The sequence below is a fragment of the Ciconia boyciana genome, chromosome 4 (assembly GCF_034638445.1).
Source record: "Ciconia boyciana chromosome 4, ASM3463844v1, whole genome shotgun sequence".
Lineage (NCBI taxonomy): Eukaryota > Metazoa > Chordata > Aves > Ciconiiformes > Ciconiidae > Ciconia > Ciconia boyciana.
The window spans coordinates 28557103-28580528 of record NC_132937.1 but is presented as its reverse complement, the minus strand read 5'-3'; the positions used below and the strand labels follow the sequence as shown (position 1 = coordinate 28580528).

The window sequence follows — 23426 nt, the reverse complement described above, 5'->3', positions numbered from 1 at the left end:
TCCATGTCAGAAGTACAGAAATGCAGTCTGTACCCGTACCTTCGGTAATCGCCTCAAGTCTCTATGTCATATAAGAAAGCTTAGATATTATAACATCTTTCCTGAGATCTCTCTCTGGACTGATGATGTCTAGTGCCATTCTTTTTGTCCTCCCAAACAAACAATTAAATATTTTGCTAATTTTCTTTATCAAAGTTTGTGACTTGTTAACCAAACTTTCAAGGACTAATGAGAGTAGCAACAAAAACCTCAGTGTAGATACTTGCTGTTTGTTCATCACTGGAAAATTTATCAGCATAACCAATTGCTTTCACTCCAAATCATAGGCCAAAAACTCACTGTCAGGGATCCCATGTTCTAAATAACACTAATTATCCACACCTCTTCCATACCTTGCTAAAATATGAGATTAGAGGAAGTAAATGCCTGGCAATATTCTTGCAGCATCAAGAACCGGTTCTCTCAGTCAGGGTTCATTAATCTCTTTAAGAAGGCAAAATGGTAGCACCACTAGTAACAGTTATTTCAGTTGTGTGCTTTCTCAATGGGAAAAGTAAAGCTAACATACAGGTAAATACATCAAAAAGCTCCTCTTGCACTTTCTCAACCCCTCTAATGCTGAAACATTACAATCTGAACTGTACAATCAGATTGTTTTCAGAAATAATCTGAAAAGGTATGTCTTCAAAATGGGGTTCCGAGACAGCCAATTGAAACAGCAGCAACTTTAACCAAAGAGTAACTCAAATATTCTTCTGGCTGAGTGGTAATCATGTGTCTGAGTGGCAGTCTTAGATTCACAATGTTGTTAAACTTATAAGCTCAAACAAACATGATTTTGTGTACTAAGTTAAAGAAAAACAACCACATTTAGTCTTTGCCATTTACACAAGTCTTGTTACAAGTCCTTTAGCACAAGACCTCCTAAAATACTGATGCTGCTGGCATGCTATACAAGTACTTCTCACTCGCATTTGAGCCACTTTTCTTCTATCACTGTTTAATACAGTGTGTGCCTACAGAAGATGAACCACAGAGATCATTTAGCAGTCACAGGATCATAGGATTCAGTTAAGAAGGGACCTCAGGAGGTCTTTAGTCGATCCTCGTGCTCAAAGCAGCGTCAGCAAGGCCACATTATGCAGGGCTTTATCCAGCCTAATCTTGAAAACCTCCAAGGATAGAAAATGCACAGATTCTCTGGGTAACCTTTTCCAATGCTTGACTGTCCTGATAGCGAAAAAGTTTTTCTGTAGACCTAGTCAGAACCTCCCATTTCAATTTAAGTCCACTGTCTCTCATCCTTCCTCCACAACACTGTGAAAAGCCTGACTCAAGTCTTCCTGATAACAGGTATGAGAAGACTGCTCTAAGGTCATGTCTGTCCATTGTGTGCCATCCCATCCATCCCCCCTCCCATCCCGTCCCCCAAAGACGTCTCTTATCCAGGCTGTACAAGGCCAGCCTGTACATCAGAGAAGGCTTCACCTTCTCTGGAATCTTCTCCATCTCCTGTTCTCCCTCTCCATCTAACCTGACCATCCAGAAAGACTTAATTTTGTTTCAGGGCTAAAGAGAAGAAAGCACTGTTGCATCTTTTTACTATTGCCATGTAAATACATAAGCACTGAAAACCTAAATTACCAAGAACATGCCCAAACCCCTACCCTTGCTAAGTCTCATGTATCTCAGTCATTGCTTCTTAGAGATAATATTAAAAACAGCAGTATGCTTTCCAAATTTTAGCATAAAGAATTATTTTGAGCAGATTCTTTTCTGTTCCCTCTCAACTGACTGACATTTCACCCTATTCCTTCTCCACAGCTAAGGTTTTCAGGTTTCATTTATGCTCTATATATTGTGTTCATTGAACTACTTTTAATTTCATGTTCTTAAAATTTCATGATTGCAATTAAGACAAGCATTGCATGTTAAAACACTTTTGAGCTGGTTAAGAGTTCAATACTTGTAATGCTGCCTTTAAACCACTTCTTATGTAGAGCAACTGAAACCATTCTTATAAAGAATTTAATCCCCATATTGGAAAGGATTTAAAATTATTCTGTCCTCCATGAATTTGAGCTTTGTTTTGAAGTATGATTAGTCAATTTTTGGACCTTCAGAAATTTCTTCTGGATCAGGGCTCAAAATAATTTTGTATCCAAAACATAATGACATACTCTCTAGTGCTATTTGAATACAGAAGTCAGGAGGAATAATAAAATATGTCTTTAAACACTCTGTTCTTTAAAATTGGGAAAAAAATACATTGGTATATATGACTGCTAGGCTACCTTTAAGGGTTCCATCACTTCCAGCTGGAGAGCAGACTGACTGTGGTGACCTCAAGGAAAAAGATGCAGCATTCCTTATTGAAGGATCGCCATCCTAAAGTGACAATGATAAAAAATTAACATTATGAACATGAACACTTGATAAAATAAAGACTAAGATTAGTACATATACTGATAAAATGGACTGGACAAAAAAAGCATACAAGAAATAACAGAAAAGTATTTATTTACATAAAAATCTTTGTAATTTAGACTGCTGTTAGACTACTATACAGGCAATATTCCAAAGCACAATCAGCCCTAAGAAGAATCTATAACCAGAACATGCACACAAAAATAAATCTATGTACATATCTTCTAGCTAACTAAGCACTTGTGGTTTACACTAAAATTCCTAGAACTTTCTAGACACTAGAACACACTAGAACTTTCTTGTTACAAGCACTCAGTAAAGAGCTGAAAAGCAGATACACAGCCTCTATACAATACCAACTGAAAGAAATTGAGCATAAAATGTAGATTTTTAAAACAAACTCACCACTTTTTCACTTAACCTACCCTTAAAGCTTATTAGAATGCCATCTTACTTTTACAGTTAAGCAAACTAACGCTTTGTATTTATACCCTCCAGCATACACACATCAGGACTGAGCAAAATCTCTAGCACTCCCATTGCAGCAGCTGAGATAGTCTCGTGTAAAACACAGCTGGAGTGACTTTAGCTTGTTATTTGCCTGTCTCAACAATTAGATAGGAAACAACTCAATGGCAATATGAAGCACTTCCCCAGCATGGCAAACAAGTTCTACTGTCTTCTCAGATTTGCACAGAACAACCTGCTTCAATGGAATTTATAATTTTTTACAAACTTCTTCATAATATAATACTAATTACAATGTAATGATGTCCATGCTCTATCTTTAAGAATGTAAATGTGTCTTTTTTACCCCCCCCATCTTAAAATTAAATATGAAACCCACTATTCAAATTCCCATTTAATGTTCTACACAGGTTTTTTATTGCTTTCATGGAGCCCTCTGCTGGTCACGAGTATACTCATTCACTCAATGCCCTAACTAGATTTAAACTTCCGTAGAGCAGTATTTCCCATTTTTATCACTGTTTTTTATACAACATCTATGGGAATGTTTTGGGAAAGAACAAACTAACAACCCTGTCCTGGTTTCAGCTGGGATAGAGTTAATTTTCTTCACAGTAGCTAATATAGTACTGTGTTTTGGATTTAGGATGAGAATAATGATAACACACTGGTGTTTTAGCTGTTGCTAAGTAGTACTTACACTAGTCAAAGACTTTTCAGCTTCCCATGCTCTGCCAGGTGCACAAGAAGCTGGGAGGGGGCACAGCCAGGACAGCTGACTCAAACTGGCCAAAGGGCTATTCCATACTATATGACATCATGCTCAGTATATAAACCAGCGGGGGTTGGCTGGGGAACAGCGATCGCTGCTCTGGGACAGGCTGGGCATCGGTCAGCAGGTGGTGAGCAGTTGCATCACTTGTTTTTTTCCTTGGGTTTTGTGTCCCCCCCCCCCCATTGTTTTCCTTCTCATTACAATTTATTATTAAAATAATAATTATGATGATAATAATATTTCCATTATTAAACTGTTCTTATCTCAACCCACGAGTTTTCTTGCTTTTGCCCTTCCAATTCTCTCCCTCATCCCACCAGGGGGGGTGGGGGAGGGTGAGTGGGAGGGGTGGGGTGAGTGAGCAGCTGTGTGGCATTTAGTTGCCGGTTGGGGTTAAACCACAACAAACCCCTATATCTATGAAGAGACAATTTCCATAATTATAAACAAAATTGCAAAAAGTCTGTTCTTTTAAAGAGTAAAGTCATACAAAGGAAGACTCCAAAGAAGTTCTAAGAATATTTAATCTCTTTCCTAATTAAACTGGTTATTTCAGTAGCTAATATTCTAACGTGGCTCCTATTGAGGTATCTGAATACACATAGTTCTTTCATATAACTTTTTTTTTTTTTTCAAACTTGAATTATCTGTCTGATAAACACCTTTTATCCTTTCAACCAATTTCAACCCCATTAACAGAATGTTAGAAGGCTCAACGGTAATGACGTTTTTACATGTCTGTATGAAAAAAACCAGCAGCTGGTAGTAAGTCAGAAAGCTAAATTGGCATTTCAAGGAGATAGAAGCCTGCATAGATGGACAAGCATACACTCGCTCTGACAATGGCCAAACAGCCAATTTCCACGTGCATAGCTGTAGACTAGACAGTGTACATGTTACACCATGTGAAGGCGTAGTTCACACTGCTTAGGGAAAAGGAAAGAGTTTGAAATTTATGGACTGAAGGTGCTTACAAGGCAAAGAATGTAAATCTGTAAGAAACCAGATTTCATCAGTTTCACCATCCATGGGCACTTAGAAAACAATTTTATTAGACATTATTTTTTCCTCCCATAGCACAATGAATTGAAAACTCACACTGTGCTATTAATTACAATTATTTTTGCAACAATGCTTGCAAAAAGAGTTGTTGCCTCATGTGAGGAAAGCCTCATGTGCCAAGAAATCTAATATTCAGATTCAACGCAATAAAAAGAACTGTATCAAACTTATACGTTGTTACCATAACTCAAAGTGAATTAATTTCCTGATAAGTTTATCGACTCATTTATCGACTATATTGAAATTATGGAGCTGATTTTTTTTCAAACCTGACTTATCTTTGACTTGTAATAAATCTCTCTCCCCCTCCTGCCCCCCCATTGAAAAAAAAGCTTAGTAACTTTTTAGCATATATGTTATGTTAGGACAGGAGAGGTCCTCTACCCATAATTGCCAAGGACATAGGCAAAGGCGACTTCTATTAAATTAACTAAACAGACTAACTAGGTAGATGACCTTTCGGGTACACATGCCATTCCTACCATAGCTGACAAATGTTCAGAAGTGCTCATTTACAGTTTCCTAGTTCAGAGCTTCATCAAATGGTGATATATAAGCACAAACTTATATTCTAGCAATGCTCTCAAGTTTACCAAAACATTGTCCTTAAATTGACTGTATGTGTAGTGAGCCTTAAAGGGTGTACATGCTGATTTTGTAGAATCATATATTGCAAATACACAATATCGTGTAACTATTCATAATTTTTAAAGCAAAAAAAATCCTAAAATTAAGAAAAAGACTAAACAATAATTAAAGTTTTTAAGTTTTATGATTTAATAATCCTCATTCATAACTATCTATGCCAAAGGTCACACTGTTTCTGAAAAGGCTGCAACATTATGATTAAGCTTATTCATACACAGATGCAAAACTTTAATCCAAATTCTTCAAACTGTTTTCTGCATGATAGCTACTAAAATCAGCTTTTAAAGGTATAATTACAAATAAAATAAATGCAACACATGCTCCATTAAGAAAATGCACAAAGGGATAAAAGTGCAAGTTTACAATGTTTACTACTTTTTACGTTTACTATTTCTCCAATTAAACCAACCAATGAGGGTATGCTTTAAGTTTTCATAATCTGTCTGTTTTGAAAGAGTTTAATTTCTAAGTGTTCATGAACTAGGATGTGGTTGCATTCCTTGGATCACAAAATTATGGATGAATATTTTTAAATACTTCCTCTTTAAACATTGTGAACTAAATTACCTTAATATTAAAGTTTTCAAAAAATCCTGTCTTAAAAAAACCAAGATTATCTTGATAGTGTACCTTTAACATAGTTGGGGGTTATATGTACATTTAATGCCAAGAACAACTTCTTATTTTGAAGAATTTGCATTGCTGAAGCAGAAACTGAGAAAAACATCTGATGATTGTGTATTATGATAGATTCCTTCATTACAAAACTCTCGTTTAAGATACTACTTCTTAGCTAATATTTTTAATGAGCATAATTCTTGCATTTAAAAAAAAAAAAAAAAAAAGGAAGACTAATAAGACTCTTGGAGTTCTACTGTTATTAATCCTAACAAGGGATTTAGGGAGCCTGGTGTTAATAGTACACTTGTTGAATACAACACTTTTTTGCTTGCAGAAGCTAGTTTAGGAAGACAAGAGCTGCCCATGGTTTTTGTAAGGTAAATAAAACACACACACACAAACATACACACACACCAAAAAAAAGGCCAAAAAAGGCCTGCTTGCCACCGGATTTTGATGAAAAAATAAAATGAAAACTTAAGTGCTCTCCCCTTAAGAGCTGTTAAGAGATTGTGTGCCAAACTTGTAAAGAAGAATTCCGACATGCTTCATCCACAGGATGAGATGCTCATTAAGAAGAAAATTAATCAGTCGTTCAAAAAAAAAAGTGGGAGAAAGTTGCTGGTTTTTTTCCCTTTAGATTCAAGATTTCAGAAAGAATTTCTCCCACATGAACTAAAGTCACTAAGAGAAAACTTCTTATAAAGAAACCAGGTCATAAAAGCGCATAATAGACCAGTAAGAAAAAGTGTCCAAAGGAATTTTTGCCTTTGACAACACTACTGTATTACCCAATAGGTTATTCAAATATGTCAAGTCTAAATGATAGTTATGAGGATCTTCAGAAAGACAAGTTAACTATACACCTATTTAGAATTTAGTATTGTTTGCATCAACATATTGCTACAATAATTGCAGAGACACTCTACCATTTCTTTAAAATAAACTCACATATGAGTAAGATTTTTTACTTTTCATAATTTCATCAGAATCAATGTTAAAAACTGTTCCAAAGGAAAGAGAGATCTAGAAAAAATTAAATCTCACACATTAAAGTTGCACAGTTGAGTGTACACATCTGAAACTGAAATATATTTTCAGTGGTTTTATACATCAACAACAACATAGTAAAATTTCTGACTTCTAAGGCAGCTAAACACATACTTGCTTTATCATAATAAACTGATTTAGGTAACATACATCACTACTTAGTCTGTGCACCATCTGTAGGTAGTCTTCATTTGAGCCATGTCTAGAATTATCAGCATGATGATTAGCTGAATTTCCAGACAACTGACTTGAAACTTTATTTTCATGGAGATTCCTCATCCCAGCTATGACAATGGGACTGGATACTGAAGCTGAAATACAAAAAAATATAAGTAACTATACTGATATATTCATACACTCATTAACTCTTAAAAAGTTTCAGAGAAAACAGCATAATAGTGGATATTAATGAGTTGGATGCAATAGGTCTGGAATGTGAACAAGAATCCAACTTTTGGATTTAATCCTTTTGCCACAAATACCTTGAATAAAATTAGATATCTAAGATTTTAATTTTCAAGAGGATTTAAAACCTGAATTCCATGTTACAGAAAACCTTTGTTTCCCTCTATATAATTTGTATTCACTACCTTTAGTAACTTCCAAGGTATTCATGAGACACACAACATTACATACAGAACAGCTATATAAATTCTAAGCACACTGCTAAACTTTAAGAACAGATGATTTAAAAGAATCCAACAAGAATTCTACTTACCAAAAGAAAAAATGCCTAGATACTTTAACAGTGTTCATGTTGTTCAAGATTGTTTTTAGAAAAGGGAAGACCAAATAAATCCATTCATTCTAAAGGTCATCTTTGCCAGATACTGCATACCTTGAGCATAATTCTAGCCAACTTAGAATTAATCTAGTTGACACTACAAAGGTTTGGTAAGGCTAAATAAACTGGCAGAAAAACTAACATTACATTGGCAAAAATGAGGTTTTCACTAGTGCAGATAAATGATGGCCATAGCTAACAAATAAAAGGTTTTGGTTTTGTTTATTTTTCTATTGTCATGTATACACAACAACTATGCAAAATGGCTGTACACAGGGGAGCAATGCAACAGGAACATGTGTTTTACTTTTTCTTCTTCCCTTTTATTTTATTTTTTTAAATAAAGTATATACTACCAGTCTGTACAGGCAGGAAAGCAAAGCTTAAACATATCTGCCAACTCAAAGATTTGCATTAAGCATGTAACTCCTTCAAAGAAGTTAGAAAGCCATGAAACATGCACATGAAGGTAAAGCTGACATGACATAGGAGAATAAAACAAACATCACAGACTTACCTTGCTGCATCTGAGGATGTGGTGTATAACTTGGAGGATGTGAATATGGCATGTATCCTGCAGGGCTTTGAGGAGCATATGGACTAGGCACTGGACTGTTCTGTTGTGCCAAAAATCTGTTACCAGAGCTTGTCTGTGGTGGCACAAACCGGCTAAAAATAAAATAAAAAAAGTTTTAAAAAGTTGGAAAAACAAATTTAGACAAATTTATTATTTCTTTTGGAATATTATACCTTTGGAACATTATAACTTCTGTAAGAGACAAAATTCCAACGCAATCAAGAATCTCCCTCAAAAGCAGTATTTTAAGTTATTGATACCTCCCCAACTTCAATTATTACTTGAGAGTCACAGCTTAGATACTGCATTAGTAAAAGTAAAGAATAGAATAAAAAGCATTCATAAGACCTCCACCTAGGGAAAGGAAACAATGACACAAATATGTACTAAAATAAATCTGCAATTTCCAAAAGTTAGTCCTAGAAGTTTGAATGAAAGTGACAGCTAAGTTTTAATTAACAACTAGGTCACTAGGATTAACAAGGAGCCATCTATTCTAAATATGATTTTTCCAGTAAGATTTCAAAGAACTTCATCTAACAGAACTATACTGCCAAGATATAGGAATGTGATAGGCGGTTAGGTAGGACCTGACCCAAAGTCCACTGAGTACAACTTATTCTTTCACTGGCTTTATCTTAGACTCATCCTAAAAATAGGAAGCCATAAAAATAACATTGGCTTGTGACAATAATACATGTACATTATAACTTACATTCTTATATGAGCTTTTCAAAATAAAAATAAACCAAATAAATACTTCAGAAGGTACATTACATTTACATGTTTTCACAACCCTTAGTTCTAGATAGCAACTCTATGAAGGTAAGCTTCCACAGAAAGAAATAGCAAAGTATTTAGCACAAGGATTTTGCAAGGATTTTTAGAAGACTTTGTAATATTCATTGTAATATTCACAATTCAAAAAACCTTCTTCAGTATCCCTTTTAGATATAAAAGTAAAAAAGTGTGCTGGTTTTTGTGCAGATACAGAGCATTTAATTTGACAAAACAATTACAGTAACTTGAACTGAAATGTGAAATAAGTTTATTTTAATAATGGTATCTAATAACTGAAGATTAAAATCTGTTAAAGCCCAGTAACTGGGTTGAAACTACATGCAGAACTCTTTCCTCTAGTCCAGAGTACTTTATTATATTAACAAAGGCCTGGATTATAGGTACATGTTACTTGCCAACACTCACAAGTTTAAAAAGGAACCAGAAAGTTGATGAGGATGCTGCTGGAAGACTGGCCAAGCTACTGGGCCTATCCTCCTCTGAGTGGCCTTTTGTATAACTGTTACATCAGTACTCCATGCTTTTACAAACCTTTTTTCCCCACTCTCCTGTCACACTGTTACTGTTATGCATGCTGGAACACATTAGTCTCTTCTTTCCTATCCTCCTACCACCAGTCTCAGCCTCTGCCACAGGTAGAAAACAGCTGGAGGGGTGGCAGGAGACAGGGGGATTCCTTAAGCAGGAAAGAAAGTTTGCCAAAATTATGGGAGGGAGAGAGAGCAGGAAATCATGACTAATCCTTAGAATACAAAGATTAATTCACTGACAGAAAGATGCTTCTTTGCCAGCTGAAGAAACTCACCCTGCTGTCAGAAAAATGCAAAATTTGTCTTGACACTGATGACCTTCCACTCACAACTTGCAACTGTAGGAAGAATTTGCAGTTTGCTGCCCCTCAGTTGCTCCCACCCCATTCAGAAGAAATCATTACCTGGAAGGGCTATGTGAGATAGTGGTTTGTTGATAATTGGAAGGTGCAGGACTACCTCGCATGGAATTCTGAGAAATATTAAACTGCGACATCATCATCCCTATTAAGAAGACAGCAGCGTTACTTTACATGCATTTCCTTTTTAATCAATGAAGTCCCTCATTTCAGAAATTATTATATACAAAGAGATTATGAACTTTACAGACATTAACATCATCTACCCACAACTGTTAGAAAACATTAGAAATGATCGATTCCATGTAAGATGTGCATTTTACATCATGACATAAAAAAGTGTTCCCTGAAGTACTGTTAATTAAGTTATAAATATTAACAGTAATTCCTTCCTCTGTTCCTTAAAGCTTCCCAAGCAAAAGCTTACTAGTAAATAGAACCATTTTATAATAGGACATAGAGTCACACCCCGGGCTGGTGTGTAACAATACTCAGTGCCAATAAGTAAAAGACCTGGAAACTTCACAAGTCAGAAGAACACAGAAAACTTATCTCCCATTTTTAGAACAAGTACAGCAAACAATCATCTTGGGCTGAGCGGTGCAAGATATTCTCCCTGCTCCCATAATGTCTTAGTGGTTCCTTTCTACCCAGGGACAAAAGCTTTCTATTCCACCTCCACTACACTTATAACGAATGTTACCAAAGAAGGTGCTGAAATATTTCAATTGCAAAGCAGAACCAATATCCCAACTGTAGGCTCCCACAGCCTATAGATCCCCACAGTCATGCTTTGGAAATTCAGGAGTTGTACTAGCTGTTAAGACAAAAGTACCAATGTGCTTGAAAGTAATTAATTTAAGAGGCATTTGGACAATGCCCTTAATAATTTGCTTGATCTTTTGGTCAGCCCTGAAGTGGTCAGGCAGTTGGACTAGATGATCATTGTAGGTCCCTTCCAAATGAAATACTCTATTCTACTCTAACTCACATCATTATTAGGGAGAATTTAAAGGAATCTTTTTTTCCCCTCTCTTCAATAAAGGTATAAAGAATTCCCTAACAACAGCATGACACTGGAAGTTGAAGTGATGCAGAAACACAAAAACTTAAATTAATTTTAAGTTATTTTAATGACAGAGTTTAAAGTCTTGCAGCTAAAAGTGTCAGAATTCACGTGCACACTGCAGCGTGGGAAGCCACAACAAGTGAACCACAGCCGTGGGTAAAAGCACATCGGTAGTACAAATATTTTAAACCAAAGGTTAGACAGAAGTGTTTGGGAGCTGTCAATCCTTCAATTGCTATCACCGATTTCAATTACTGCAATATTCACACAAGCAAAACTAGTTTCAGAAATCCTCCCTGTCACCCTCTTTTCTCTTCCCCTCTCCCCAGCAGAGATGTGATAATCCCCCAGGAATGCAGCCGTTACTACCTCCCGGTAGGTGTGAAGTGCTGCATTCCAAGTACATTACACGAAAACTAGCCCAGAGCACAAATGAAAGTCTCAACGTTGTGCTGAAAAAAAATCAGAGACCTCCATACTTCAATACAGCGGACATTTCATTGTCCCGAGTAACAGAAGGGGACTCCTCAACTCCTGCAAAATTTGTTTAAATGGACACTGGTTGCCTCGCATAGGGGCAAGTGAGGAGAAAACTCCAGGGGTTTTGTGTTCGAGGCAGCGCCAGGTGTGCCCACCTCTCACTGCCACTCTCAATGCATCTAGGTACAATATCTTAGTCGAACTACTAACCCTTAACATTCATGTACAGACAGCTGACAGAATGTGCCCGTAGGAGCATGAACTATACAGACGAAGTTTCACTTTATGCTTAAAGCACGGACTGCACTTCTAAAATATTTAAAATATATATCTATTTATTTTCTCCTCCCTAGATTTAAAACACGTTTTGAACCACAGATGTGGTAGGTTTTGGTTTAAAAGGATGACAGAGAATATATAAATGAATCCGTTTTTAATGCCATTTTAAAAAGCCCTAAAACTATTCTGTGATGGACAGCTCTAACTTCTCTGTATCTGTTGGGGGGGACAGGACATGGGAGGGACAATCTACGTAACTTAAAAGAAAAAAAGAAGAAAAAGAAACCACAACAAAACCAAACCAAAAAACAGCAACCAACCAACAACAACAAAAACCCCAGTGTCTCCAAAATTTCCAGACAGATAATAACTATGCCTGATAATGATATAATGAGAAAGAAGTAAAAATAAGCCCCAAACATTTAGACTAAAAAGGAGTTGAAATTAGCCTGTGACCATTAGCACTAAAATATCTTCTTGTACATTTTTTACACTGTTGTCATATCACTAAGCAGCAGATTTATGGCTCCACTGTGCATTTCTGTACCTTAAATATTTAAGAATTTCTTTGAAATGCAACTTTAATTTTGCATGTTGGTAATGTTCAGGTTTGAGATAACATCAACCTAGCAGTAATGTGGGATAACAGTAACATCACTAGAATGAGTTTCCCTAACACATACTCCCAGATTTGACTATGATTTTTTTGCTTGGAAAAAAGCAATACGTATAAATCCATTTTAGCATTCCTACTAAATGCCAAAGAATGCACTACATAAAAATGCAGCTCAGAGTCACAGAAAACGTCTTGTACGATTAAACCGTATTTAAGCTAGGACTGCTCACCGACAGGTGATTTTTCAGTTAAATATACACTCTTGTTGCAAGTGTATGCCTGCAAAGTTTTTTCCTTTTACAGGCACACGTGCACTTGAATTCTTGTATAAATGAAAAAAATTATCCAAGTAATTGATGTTTATGGAAAAATGCATAAGGTTTTAATCCCCCAAAATTGACAAGTTCTGATAAATAGCTTAGAGTGAATATTAAGTCCTTTCTGAACCCTGAGCAATATGAATACTAACCAATTGCAATACACTATTTTAGCTCATCTTCCAACACATATCTGCTGAAAGAAAAAGCCAAAGTGTTGAGAGGGAAAAAGAGGAAAAAAATATGATGAAAACTGAAATGAAATAATATCTTAATTTTAAATAAATAATTATAAAGAAATCCACCTCACTCATACACTACAAGATGCAGGACAGATGTAGGTGCAAGATGGCACCTAGAACTTTCTATGTCATCTGATGAAAAAGGTCTAAAATAAAATTAACATTTTGCCCCTGTATCAAGTTAGGCCTGACGCTGCATGGTGATGTAACTTAGCCTGTTCAGACAACCTGGTAATAGAAAACAGTTTGAAAAATATAACTAAAAATCTAATCTAAAAATCTAATCTCTATGAAGACTGTTTCGACAATGGAACTGTTATCAAAAGACAGGAAATAAGAGTTTGAACATTGCTGCTACGTTACTTCAAATGAAATACACCAGCAATACGGGGGGTGGGAGGTGGAAAAATGGGGGATGCCCGCTCAGGACACTAAGCAAAAGAAGTGTCCACGTAACACATCCTTCTTGCACTATTTGTTCATCATATCTAAAAACAATTCTTGCTCAAAACTTATGTGTTGACTACAGATCAATATGAACTTGGGAAAAAACATCAGCACAGAATTCTGCTTGTGCTTTACCTTATATTCACAAGAATTCAAAACATAGTATTTAGCTTTCTGAAGGTGCCTTTATTTCCTGACAAACTGTACTGAACCAAGAATTTTATTCTGTGTTTAATGTAATTCTTTAGCCAGGTGATCTTCCTGTTCTTGCATCAGAAATGAAGGCGAAGAGAAATGAATTTGAGTTCACTTTGTCCATACTAATGCTGGAACAAACACTCAAGGGATCATGGTGCACAGACCCATCCCAGGCTGAGTAAATAGACAGGGAGTCCTGCTGCCTTCGCTCCGTCTCAATTGTGGGTATTACAAATACTGGGTCACAGTGCCCAGCACTGACTTCACCACATGCTGGACTCAACAGAAGGCGGAAGGACAATATTCAGCAGGAAGACAGTAAGGAAAACAGAAGAGATGAATTTGAAATACTAGAAAAGACCCTAAACTTCATTCTTCTAGCTGGCAAAATCCATTACATAAGATCTCTACCAGACCCCCAATGGTTCTAAAAATCATGACTCTACAAAGGTTACAGTATCTGTTCAGAAAGCAGAAGAAAACCCAACCTTTGCTGCCCCAACACATCAGTATAGCCTCCTTTAGCGTCGGAGATCTGAATGGGACATAGTAACAGCTAATAAGACTACCGCAATTTGCCAGCATCTAGCTTAAAGATCCCCCTATTTCCAGGTAAGAGGGTGGCCTTTCTCCATTGAAAATAAAGTCACATTTCACCTAGTTTTTCCAAACATTCATTCCAGGGCCTTCTTCCTCTCAAAATTATTTGTTTACAGCTATGCTTTTCCCTTCTTCCCCCTTTCTTTTAATTTTTCCGATTTCACACTTACATTGCAATGTTTGCACTGGTACAAGTATTCAGAATTATGTAAAATAAAATTAAATATTCAAGGAATTTTTAAAGTCTGATCTCTTCTGGTTCTCTGAAACCACTTTGTTAACTTTACTAAAGTAGCATCAACTATTCTTTTAAGGTTCATGTTGAATTATTTTTTATTCTGTATTAATACCTTTCTTCAAGCATAGGCCAAAGCACATTTACTAAAGATAGAGGTGCTTTTATTTCATTAAGGATTATTCTTAACCTATTGAATCAAGCTGCAAAAGTGTTTCTCCCTGCGAAGCACAGAATTAGCAAAAATCAGAAAGAAAGTAACTAGCTTTGTCGTCTTCTTTCAAAAGGCCCTGCTGAAACAGATAATTTCAAAAATGATGTCTCACTTTTGCACTTGCAAAAAATTGTTTTACTCTACAAAACTGGTGGAAAACTCAATTCACGCATATGTTCTTTGTGGGACCACTCTACAAACTGGCAGGACAGTCACAACTCTTCAACACACACATCTTTTTCTATGAAAAATCATTCTCTGCCACAGCCACCACTAAACATGGGATCTGGAGACTGTTTTCAGAGCTTAAATTTCAGGATATATGTATCAATGAACTTACAGATATTTAGCACTGCCTTTCACATTTTCATTCCAGGAAATTTCTGCATTCTTTCAAGGAACTTTGTGTTCTGTCCTTAGCAAGTTCTTTTCAAATATTGTATGGCTTTTTACTCACTAGCCTAGGTAAACAAACTTAATAATCTCATTTTATTATTTTTCCCCTCCAAAACCACCCTACACTTTCTATCCCCTGTGGACTCCAGTTACACTTCAATCTATACCTCTACAGTGCTAGCAAAGCTTTATCCTCACACTGTGGAAACTCTGGAAATTCTCCTACTCACTTCATAGTTTAGTATTTAAAGCAAAGATTTCAGGTGCAAATAAAGAAGTCTCCAGATCTACAACTAGAATCTGTCTGATTAATCCTTTGCTTGGTCTCTCCCCTTCTCCATCTTTGCTATCCAGCAGTATATCTCACTAAACCTCAGAAAAGAATTAGCTGTCAAAACAGTAAAATCTGTAGGGCACACCAAATTACTGAGATGAGGAATGGCCGGGAGGAGCTGTTAAGTATGGTTCATTCAACCTTATTCCTTCCTCCAGAACCATTAAGAACTACCACTACAATGATACACTATAATCGTACAGATTTTCAGTAAGATCAAGGCATATTTTTCCAACTTCGATTATTTACTAAGACAAATATATGAACCTAGCCATAAAGACATTCAAATGAAATTACTTTAAAATAAAATCCAATCACTCATCCTAGAGATTAAACTTTGTAGTGAAGATAAACTTTTTTTACAAAAGTACCTGGTAGAGTTTATTTCCATGCTTATTGTAATACAACCAGTTTTAGAAGATGTCAAGGTACATAGCTTTATATCACTATCAAATACAAGGTAAGGCATAAATATCACAGTTGTGCTCCACATGTATTTGTGGTTAGTATCAGTCCCCTAAACTTACAGAACAACATAAAATGCAATCAATAAATAATCAAAAATCCTTACCGCTTTGTACCCCGTATCTGTTTTGCATGCTTTTCTCCCTGAAAACATTAGGATTCCTTGCCAGGATAGCCTGCAGCAAGACTGGTATATCTCCCTCTGGATCATCACTGCCAAGGTTATCTTTCAACTCTCTGGAATTGTGGAAGTAAGCAAATAAAGAGGCAAATGCATTTTCAAATGATAAGAAACTATGAGTCAAGTTAAAAAAAAACAAAACAACAAAACCCAAAACCAAAAAACCAAAACCAAAATGAAAGAAGACAATTTACTGTTAAAATATAGAAAAAAACAAGTCTGCAAAGCACTGTTCCCTGCCTCTATTTTTTTTTCCTCTCTTCTTTAAGGAATGGCAGAAGAGGTATTTCTACTAGTCTTCAAAATTATTTTCTGTTACTAAGCTCTTATATATACAAGGCTGTCAGTTTCAGACTATTATAAAAAGTTTCTTATGCCTACTTTTACATCGTGATCTTCTCCATAAAAGAACGCTTTGGTGTAACATCAAAAAAGTATTATTGTAGTGGAAATAACATATGCGTGAATCTATAACATTCAGGTTGCAGCGCAATGTTCTGAGAATCTTTTATTTTAAAAAGGGAAATTGGCATATCTTTGACATCACAGGGTTCCCTCTGAACCATAAAAAAAAAAAGTAATGGATTTTCTATAAATGAATCTGTGCTTTCTCTTATTGTTTGCTTTGAGGACTTTTAAAAGCTAGTTCCATTTGATCAAAACAATTGATTGTAACATGTAGGAAAAAGACAGGGTTGTCAACATAAGACAATTCTAAGGACACCAGGGAAAAATTTAAAAAAAAAAAAAAAAATAACAAAAAGAGAATACATTAACATACTTGCTGGTTCAATTCTTAAAATATTTAAGTTCAAAACCTAATCAGAATTGATATGGATCTTACATAGGTGCCTCAGAAAATCTTTTTTTTTGTGTAAATACTGGGTATATTTGTCTATGCACATTATTAACCAAAGCAGAACACAAATGAGTATTGCACAATCAACACCATGAAGTCTGCAATCCTAACTAGCAACAATGGAATAAGCAGCAGATCTATAAAATAACCCCCACGGTTATGCATAAGGGCTGTCAGACAATTACTAACATTCTGATTGACTGAAACAATTGACTCTCATACAGCGGTAAACTGCTAAGCAAGCCTAATAAAAAACCAGCACATTCTAATTTTCAGATTCTCACAAACACCCTTCTCAATTCAGTTCATTTTAATTTGAAGGAATAAGGATGGTGATCTGATATAGCTGAAGTTCAAAATACATACATGTGATCTGTTGACACCTGATTGAGACTATGGACAAGCTGTGAAACCAGATTTTCATCCCTGCAAGCCAGAAGGCAGTTCACCTCTTCAGCTATCCGTCCATTGAAAAGCAGGCTTTTTGTTGTTGTAGCAGGTAAAGGTGATGGAAGAGGCAGCTGGTTCAAAACTGTTATCAGAAGACAGAAAGGAGTTCAGAATCATTTCATGAAACACAAGCATACAAATATGGACACCTTCTTACTCCCTCATGCAATTAAGAAAGAAAACTTGACAACTGCATTTAAAAGACAGGGAAGATTTCTGGATTTTTTTTAATCATGAATACACACACAAAGGCCGGACTTTGTTTAAAACAAAATAATGCAGTCAAGTTCATAAGTTATATTACTATAGTACTGTAAATATTTAACTGTGCTAAGGCAAGTATTATAAATAAAAACACACTTTTAAACATTCCAGAATATTAAGTTATTTAATGTTATGGCAGTTTTCTCTTGGAGCTGAAAGCATGGATAAAGGGAAGGAAGGAAATGCAAAATCCTTGTAGTTGCATGCAGTACTGTAAGTGCATTGATCATATACTTTAAGTTTTCTACTCTGACCTTCATATTTAATTAGTGTTTCTATTTTGTATGGTGAGGGTAAATTTAAAAAAAAAAAAAAAAAACAAAAAAACACACAACCACCACAAAAAAAGCAACCAACCCCCTCCAAAAAAAAAAAAAAAAAAAAACAAAAACAAAAAACCCCACCACCAAAAGAACTAAACAACCAATTTAAGCCACTAATTAAATTCTCAGTTTATTCTTCTCTTGTTGTATTTATTTCTATCTACGTCATCTTCTCAAGAAAAGGCTAGTATCATTGGTTAGTGTGATCACTAAAATGTCAGTTCAGTCAATATACCTATTCACAAATCTTGCGAAAAAGATTTAATGAAAACACCCATCACAATATTTCAATCAGATTATAAATCAGCACACTATACTTTCAGGGGGCATTTGTAGGTCTACAGACATAACAGGGAAGTGTACCATATAAGAAGCCTTGACCAGATGACTGGCAGAGCTACACAGACAAGAGGAGAGTAAGCCAGAAGAGGCCAAAAAGCTAGCTACATAGAGAAGTCACTTTCATGGGTCCAGGAAAACAAGCTGACTCTAACTTGAAGTTCCCAGGCTGATTACAGGTCTGAGATAAAGGTTTTAATTGAACCACTAGAAATAGCTTCAGAAAAAACAACTTAAGTGAAATACACTCTTCCAGCTCTTTTATATTTTGAAATTCTTTATTCAAAAAAAAGGGGGGGGGATTCCTGTATTTCCCCCCCCCATATAATGTATATCATTACTGTATTTAGAAATAAACTGCAATTCAAATAGAAATGTATACTATATTAAAATAGCTAGCTTTCATTACTTGCATCAGATTACCCTGAATGTACCAGAAACTTGGAAAAATTAGCAAAATCAGCAAGAAATACTTATTAAAACAGTATAAATTCAGCTAGTTAACTAGCCTGCTCTACTGCCTCTAGTCATCATGTCCTCCATGTTTTTAAGGCAACAGGTCTTGCCCATTCCAGTTCCTTCTTTTCACAGAGAAAAATAAGGTGAAGCAGTTACAAGCCTTTCTCTTTCACTTACTCCTGAGTTTCTAAACATCAGATAAATATGACAGATAGAGAAGCAAATGCACCTAACACAAGGGCTAATCCCACCAAAGGTAGTTCAGTGTTTCAAGAAACTCTTGCACCAGGAGTCTGACCAGTGACTTCTATGAGTTAAGTATTTTGACAACTTTAGAACCTTACCTGCAAATACTTAGTGCTGGAAAACTGCCCATAGCCTGGAAACTTATTATTTGCATCCTGATGGTCCATTATTAAACATACATAATGATACATATATACACATCTAAATACATAAGCAGTGTCTTCCAATTTGACATTTCAGAATATCAGAAGGACATGAAGAAGTGGTTTTTTTCCCTCCAATACATCTGCTTTTTTCACTGTAGGCAATTAAATTCAATTGCTGGGTATATACTTCCAGTGTCTCTTGGAAAGTCTCCAGATTTCAACAGTATAATAATAAAAACGAGAGCTTAGAAGAAGCACCTGGGTCACTGAGTCCAATTATACTCAGACAGACAACTGAGCTATAAACTCTTACTTACACTTTATAAACAAGATGCATCTTTGTCCCAACTTCTCTTATTGGAATGGCTGTTCTAGGACCTCATTACAGTAATAATAAATCTCCTCTTAGTTTTCACTAGGAATTTATTTTTGGTTACATTATAACCATTTGGGTTTGTGCCAGTTATCAGCTTTTAATGTAAATAGTTCTTTTCCTTTCCTTGCATTTTGTCTTCCTGACGTATTTAAAGACAGGAAACACACCTCATCTGTTCCTTTTGTAGGCTGAACAGCTAAGAAGGAAGACTCATAAGTTCAGCTGGTTATTTCCATTCTAGCAGCCATTCTTTGCACCTATTAATTAAAGCAACTTTTTTGTACCTTCTCTGGAACTAGGTTTCAAGTATATTCAGCATATTCCACAACTCTCTTTTAGTTAGTTGAGCATCACTCTAATCCCCTCTCTCTCTTTCTCTTCAGTGAAGATGATGAGATGTATGTTTTAGAGAAGTATTTTATCATTTATATGTTTTTCTTTATTTGTGGGGTACCTAGATATGCTACCTAATGATATTACAAACAAACAATAAATTCCTATATTTTGTTTCAGGTTTTCTTAAGGGGTTTTTTTAAACCTACATTTCATTTCATGTTTAAACTAGCATGTTTTATTTGAATAGTTTTTTAAAATTCAAGACATAAGAAAAGTAACATTTTTAATGCCAAATCTGATTTTAAACAGATTTACCTTTAAGAACTTTTAAAATAAAACTATTTTTAGTATTTTGAAAGTGCAGATATTTACCAAAGAGGTAGAAAACAGCATAGCAAAGACAAGAAAAAGAAGAGTACTTACGGTCTGTAAGACTAGCAATCCCTGCAAGAGTAGTGATGGGAACATGAGGCATATCCCCATTCATCCTGAAGTTCTGGGATAGTAGTGCCTATACAGATATTTTAGTTCAGGTGCCAGCTATCATTACTTCCCATCTCCCAAGCACTAAAAAAAAAAAAAAAAACAAACAAAAAACAACAACAAAAAAACACACACACACAAAAAACACAAAACCAAATTAAAATTCTCAGTTTACTTTTTCAGAATTTAAAATTCAGTAACATAAATGAAACACAGACCATACCCTCAGCTGCATATTAAGTAAAATTTGTCAAGAGTGGGTAGAACAATGTAGATTTTAAATATCAAATGGCATTAAGCAATCAAAAGGCAAGTTTTTGGTCTCAGAAGCAGAGCCCTTCAAAAAAGATGAAAGATAAGGCAATCAAAAGAAAATTTGTTCAGGTTATACAGTACCAACTCAAAAATCGGTAACAAAACTTCTGTTAGTTCACACTGCAGTGGATAGCACTTAATGCATAACCAGTTTAAGTAATTAGCTGCTATATTCACTTCCCAGTTTTGGAGAAGGAGATATTTTTCATATAAGAAGCTAGCAAAAACAAAAGGAATAATTTACAGATGCAGAAATCAAGGATTAAACAAAGGGGCAAATACAAGATCTTAGTATATTTTAAAAGTAGTAGCTATTTCAAAATTGCTCTGAAAATATCTCTTTAATATTAAACACTGTCTGGTCAAACTACCACCAGAAACTGTATCACCCCCTCCACAAAAAGAAAAGGTTTAGCCACCACTGAACTAGCTTGTTTATTTCCTATAAAACAGCACAGTTTATATTCAGCTGCTGAAAAAGGAATTTGTTCACTCCATTTTCACTAACTATAAAGATCCCAACTGTAATGAAGTCCACACTACTAAAAAAAAACCCCAAAAAGGTCATTGCAATAATTTCAACTGCAGTTCCAAAACAACAATTTACAAAGATCATACATTACAATCAGCTATTATACTGATGACAAAAACCAAACACAATATTTTCTGAAGACAAAACAAAATAAATTAAAAGAAAGGAATTTGATATACATGTGGCTACCTATTATAGACAGGCACCTGTGTTAACAGTTTGGGAAACAGTAAAAAGACTTCTTCTGTAAGCATTTATGTTGTCTACTGAAGATGCTGAAATCATGATTTGTTTACATTTACTTTACAAGCCAACATTTTTGAGAATTACATATACAATACATACAAACCAAAAGATCACTGTCATTTCCTTAGTAATTTTTATCTCACTCTTTCTTATGCCACACTAATGGTAATATATAGGACACCACTGCTAATAAATACATATAGATTCCAAGAAGACAAGGAAACTGAATGTTATAAGTCTTTTTCCTGATCAAAGTTTTCATGAACTACTGAAGTTAACTTTTGAAAGTTTCCCTATCTATACACAACTGAATTCTTGGGGGGTGTGTGGGTGTGAGAGTGATGGGGATGACACAACCAACACACAAAAAAACCCCCACCCAACACTGAGGTTAAACAGAACTGACAATGAGTTGACTTCCTTTGCTGCACCTGCCACAGGCTCATTCCCACCACTAAATTACATTTGTTTATTAAAAATATAGTACATTACAGGTACAGAAATCTAGTTAAGGAACCTGCTACAGATAGATATTCTGTGTGGGTTGTTGTGGTTGGGTTTTTTTAATCCAGGAGAAAAAAGCCTTCAAACATGCAGAACAGTTTCAAACACTACCCAGTACTCAAGGGTTTTCACCCCAAACGAACACCAATATATACAGAATGTCAGTGGTTTCTTAGTTCCATAAATGAGCAGTTCTTGAGAGAGAGAGAGAGGGAGAGAGAGAGAGGAAAAGAGGACCTAACTTTTCCCACAATGAGTCTGCAACAGCAAACCCACAGGAGCTAACAACGCTTTTAGAATTTAGGTTTTTATTGAAAGGTAAGTAATTAAAGAACACCTTTCACACATAAGTTGTATATACAAGAAAAAGGTCATGGCTGATGATCTCTCCTCTCCTGACTGAAGCTGCATCACAGCTGACTAAGGCCACATCACTAGTCAGTATTACTGGAAATCCTGTATGTAACACAGAAACAAGGAGGAGGGATCTGTTCACTTTCCCTTCCTGATTGCCTGGTGTGCTGGTTTTGGCTGGGATAGAGTCAATTTTCTTCACAGTAGCTGCTATGGGGCTATGTTTTGGATTTGTGCTGGAAACAGAGTTGATAACACAGGGTTGTTTTAGTTCCTGCTGAGCAGTGCTCGCACAGAGCCAAGGCCTTTTCTGCTCCTCACCCCACCCCACCAGCGAGGAGGCTGGGGGGGCACAAGGAGCTGGGAGGGGGCACAGCTGGGACAGCTGACCCCAACTGGCCAAAGGGCTATTCCAGACCATATGGCGTCATGCTCAGCATAGAAAGCTGGGGAAGAAGAAGAAGGAAGGGGGGGATGTTCGGAGTGATGGCGTTTGTCTTCCCAAGTAACCATTATGCATGCTGGAGCCCTGCTGTCCTGGAGATGGCTGAACCCCTGCCTGCCCATGGGAAGGAGTGAAGGAATGCCTTGCTTTGCTTTGCTTGTGTGTGCAGCTTTTGCTTTCCCTATTAAACTGTCTTTATCTCAACCCTCGAGTTTTCTCACTTTTACTCTTCTGATTCTCTCCCCCATCCCATTGTGGGGGAGTGAGCGAGTGGCTGGGTAGGGCTCAGTTGCCAGCTGGGGTTAAACCACGACACCTGGGAAAGCTGTAAACATCAGAGGCAGTCACTACTAATGCAAGTTCTTTCCTGGTATTACTGCCACAATAAGTAAATTATACAGATATTCAATGGGAAAAATTCTTCCAAAGCTAGACACTTAAATTAGAAACCATCTCCACAGATACATGATAAGAAACCTGAACTGGCAAGATCCAGACCTGAGAGTGGAGCAAGTGCAGCAACCTAGGATACTCAGGGGAAGAGTAAACTTTCTTTGTAAGAGGAGAGTAGAAG

At 36.0% G+C, this 23426-nt stretch overlaps 1 protein-coding gene across 5 annotated transcripts in view; it reads right to left on the bottom strand.

Annotated features, from left to right (window-relative positions):
- NIPBL (NIPBL cohesin loading factor) overlaps positions 1-23426 on the bottom strand; it is a 171867-nt gene that overhangs the window by 89410 nt on the left and 59031 nt on the right. For all 5 annotated transcript variants that reach the window (XM_072858656.1, XM_072858657.1, XM_072858658.1 and 2 more), the window contains exons 2-8: positions 20397-20540; positions 17401-17566; positions 16101-16231; positions 10148-10247; positions 8353-8504; positions 7202-7362; positions 2295-2388 (exon numbers count right to left, since the gene is read on the bottom strand). In XM_072858656.1, coding sequence (XP_072714757.1) covers positions 2295-2388; positions 7202-7362; positions 8353-8504; positions 10148-10247; positions 16101-16231; positions 17401-17566; positions 20397-20460 — 868 coding nt within the window. In that variant the 5' untranslated portion in view covers positions 20461-20540. The remainder of the gene's footprint in view (positions 1-2294; positions 2389-7201; positions 7363-8352; positions 8505-10147; positions 10248-16100; positions 16232-17400; positions 17567-20396; positions 20541-23426) is intronic.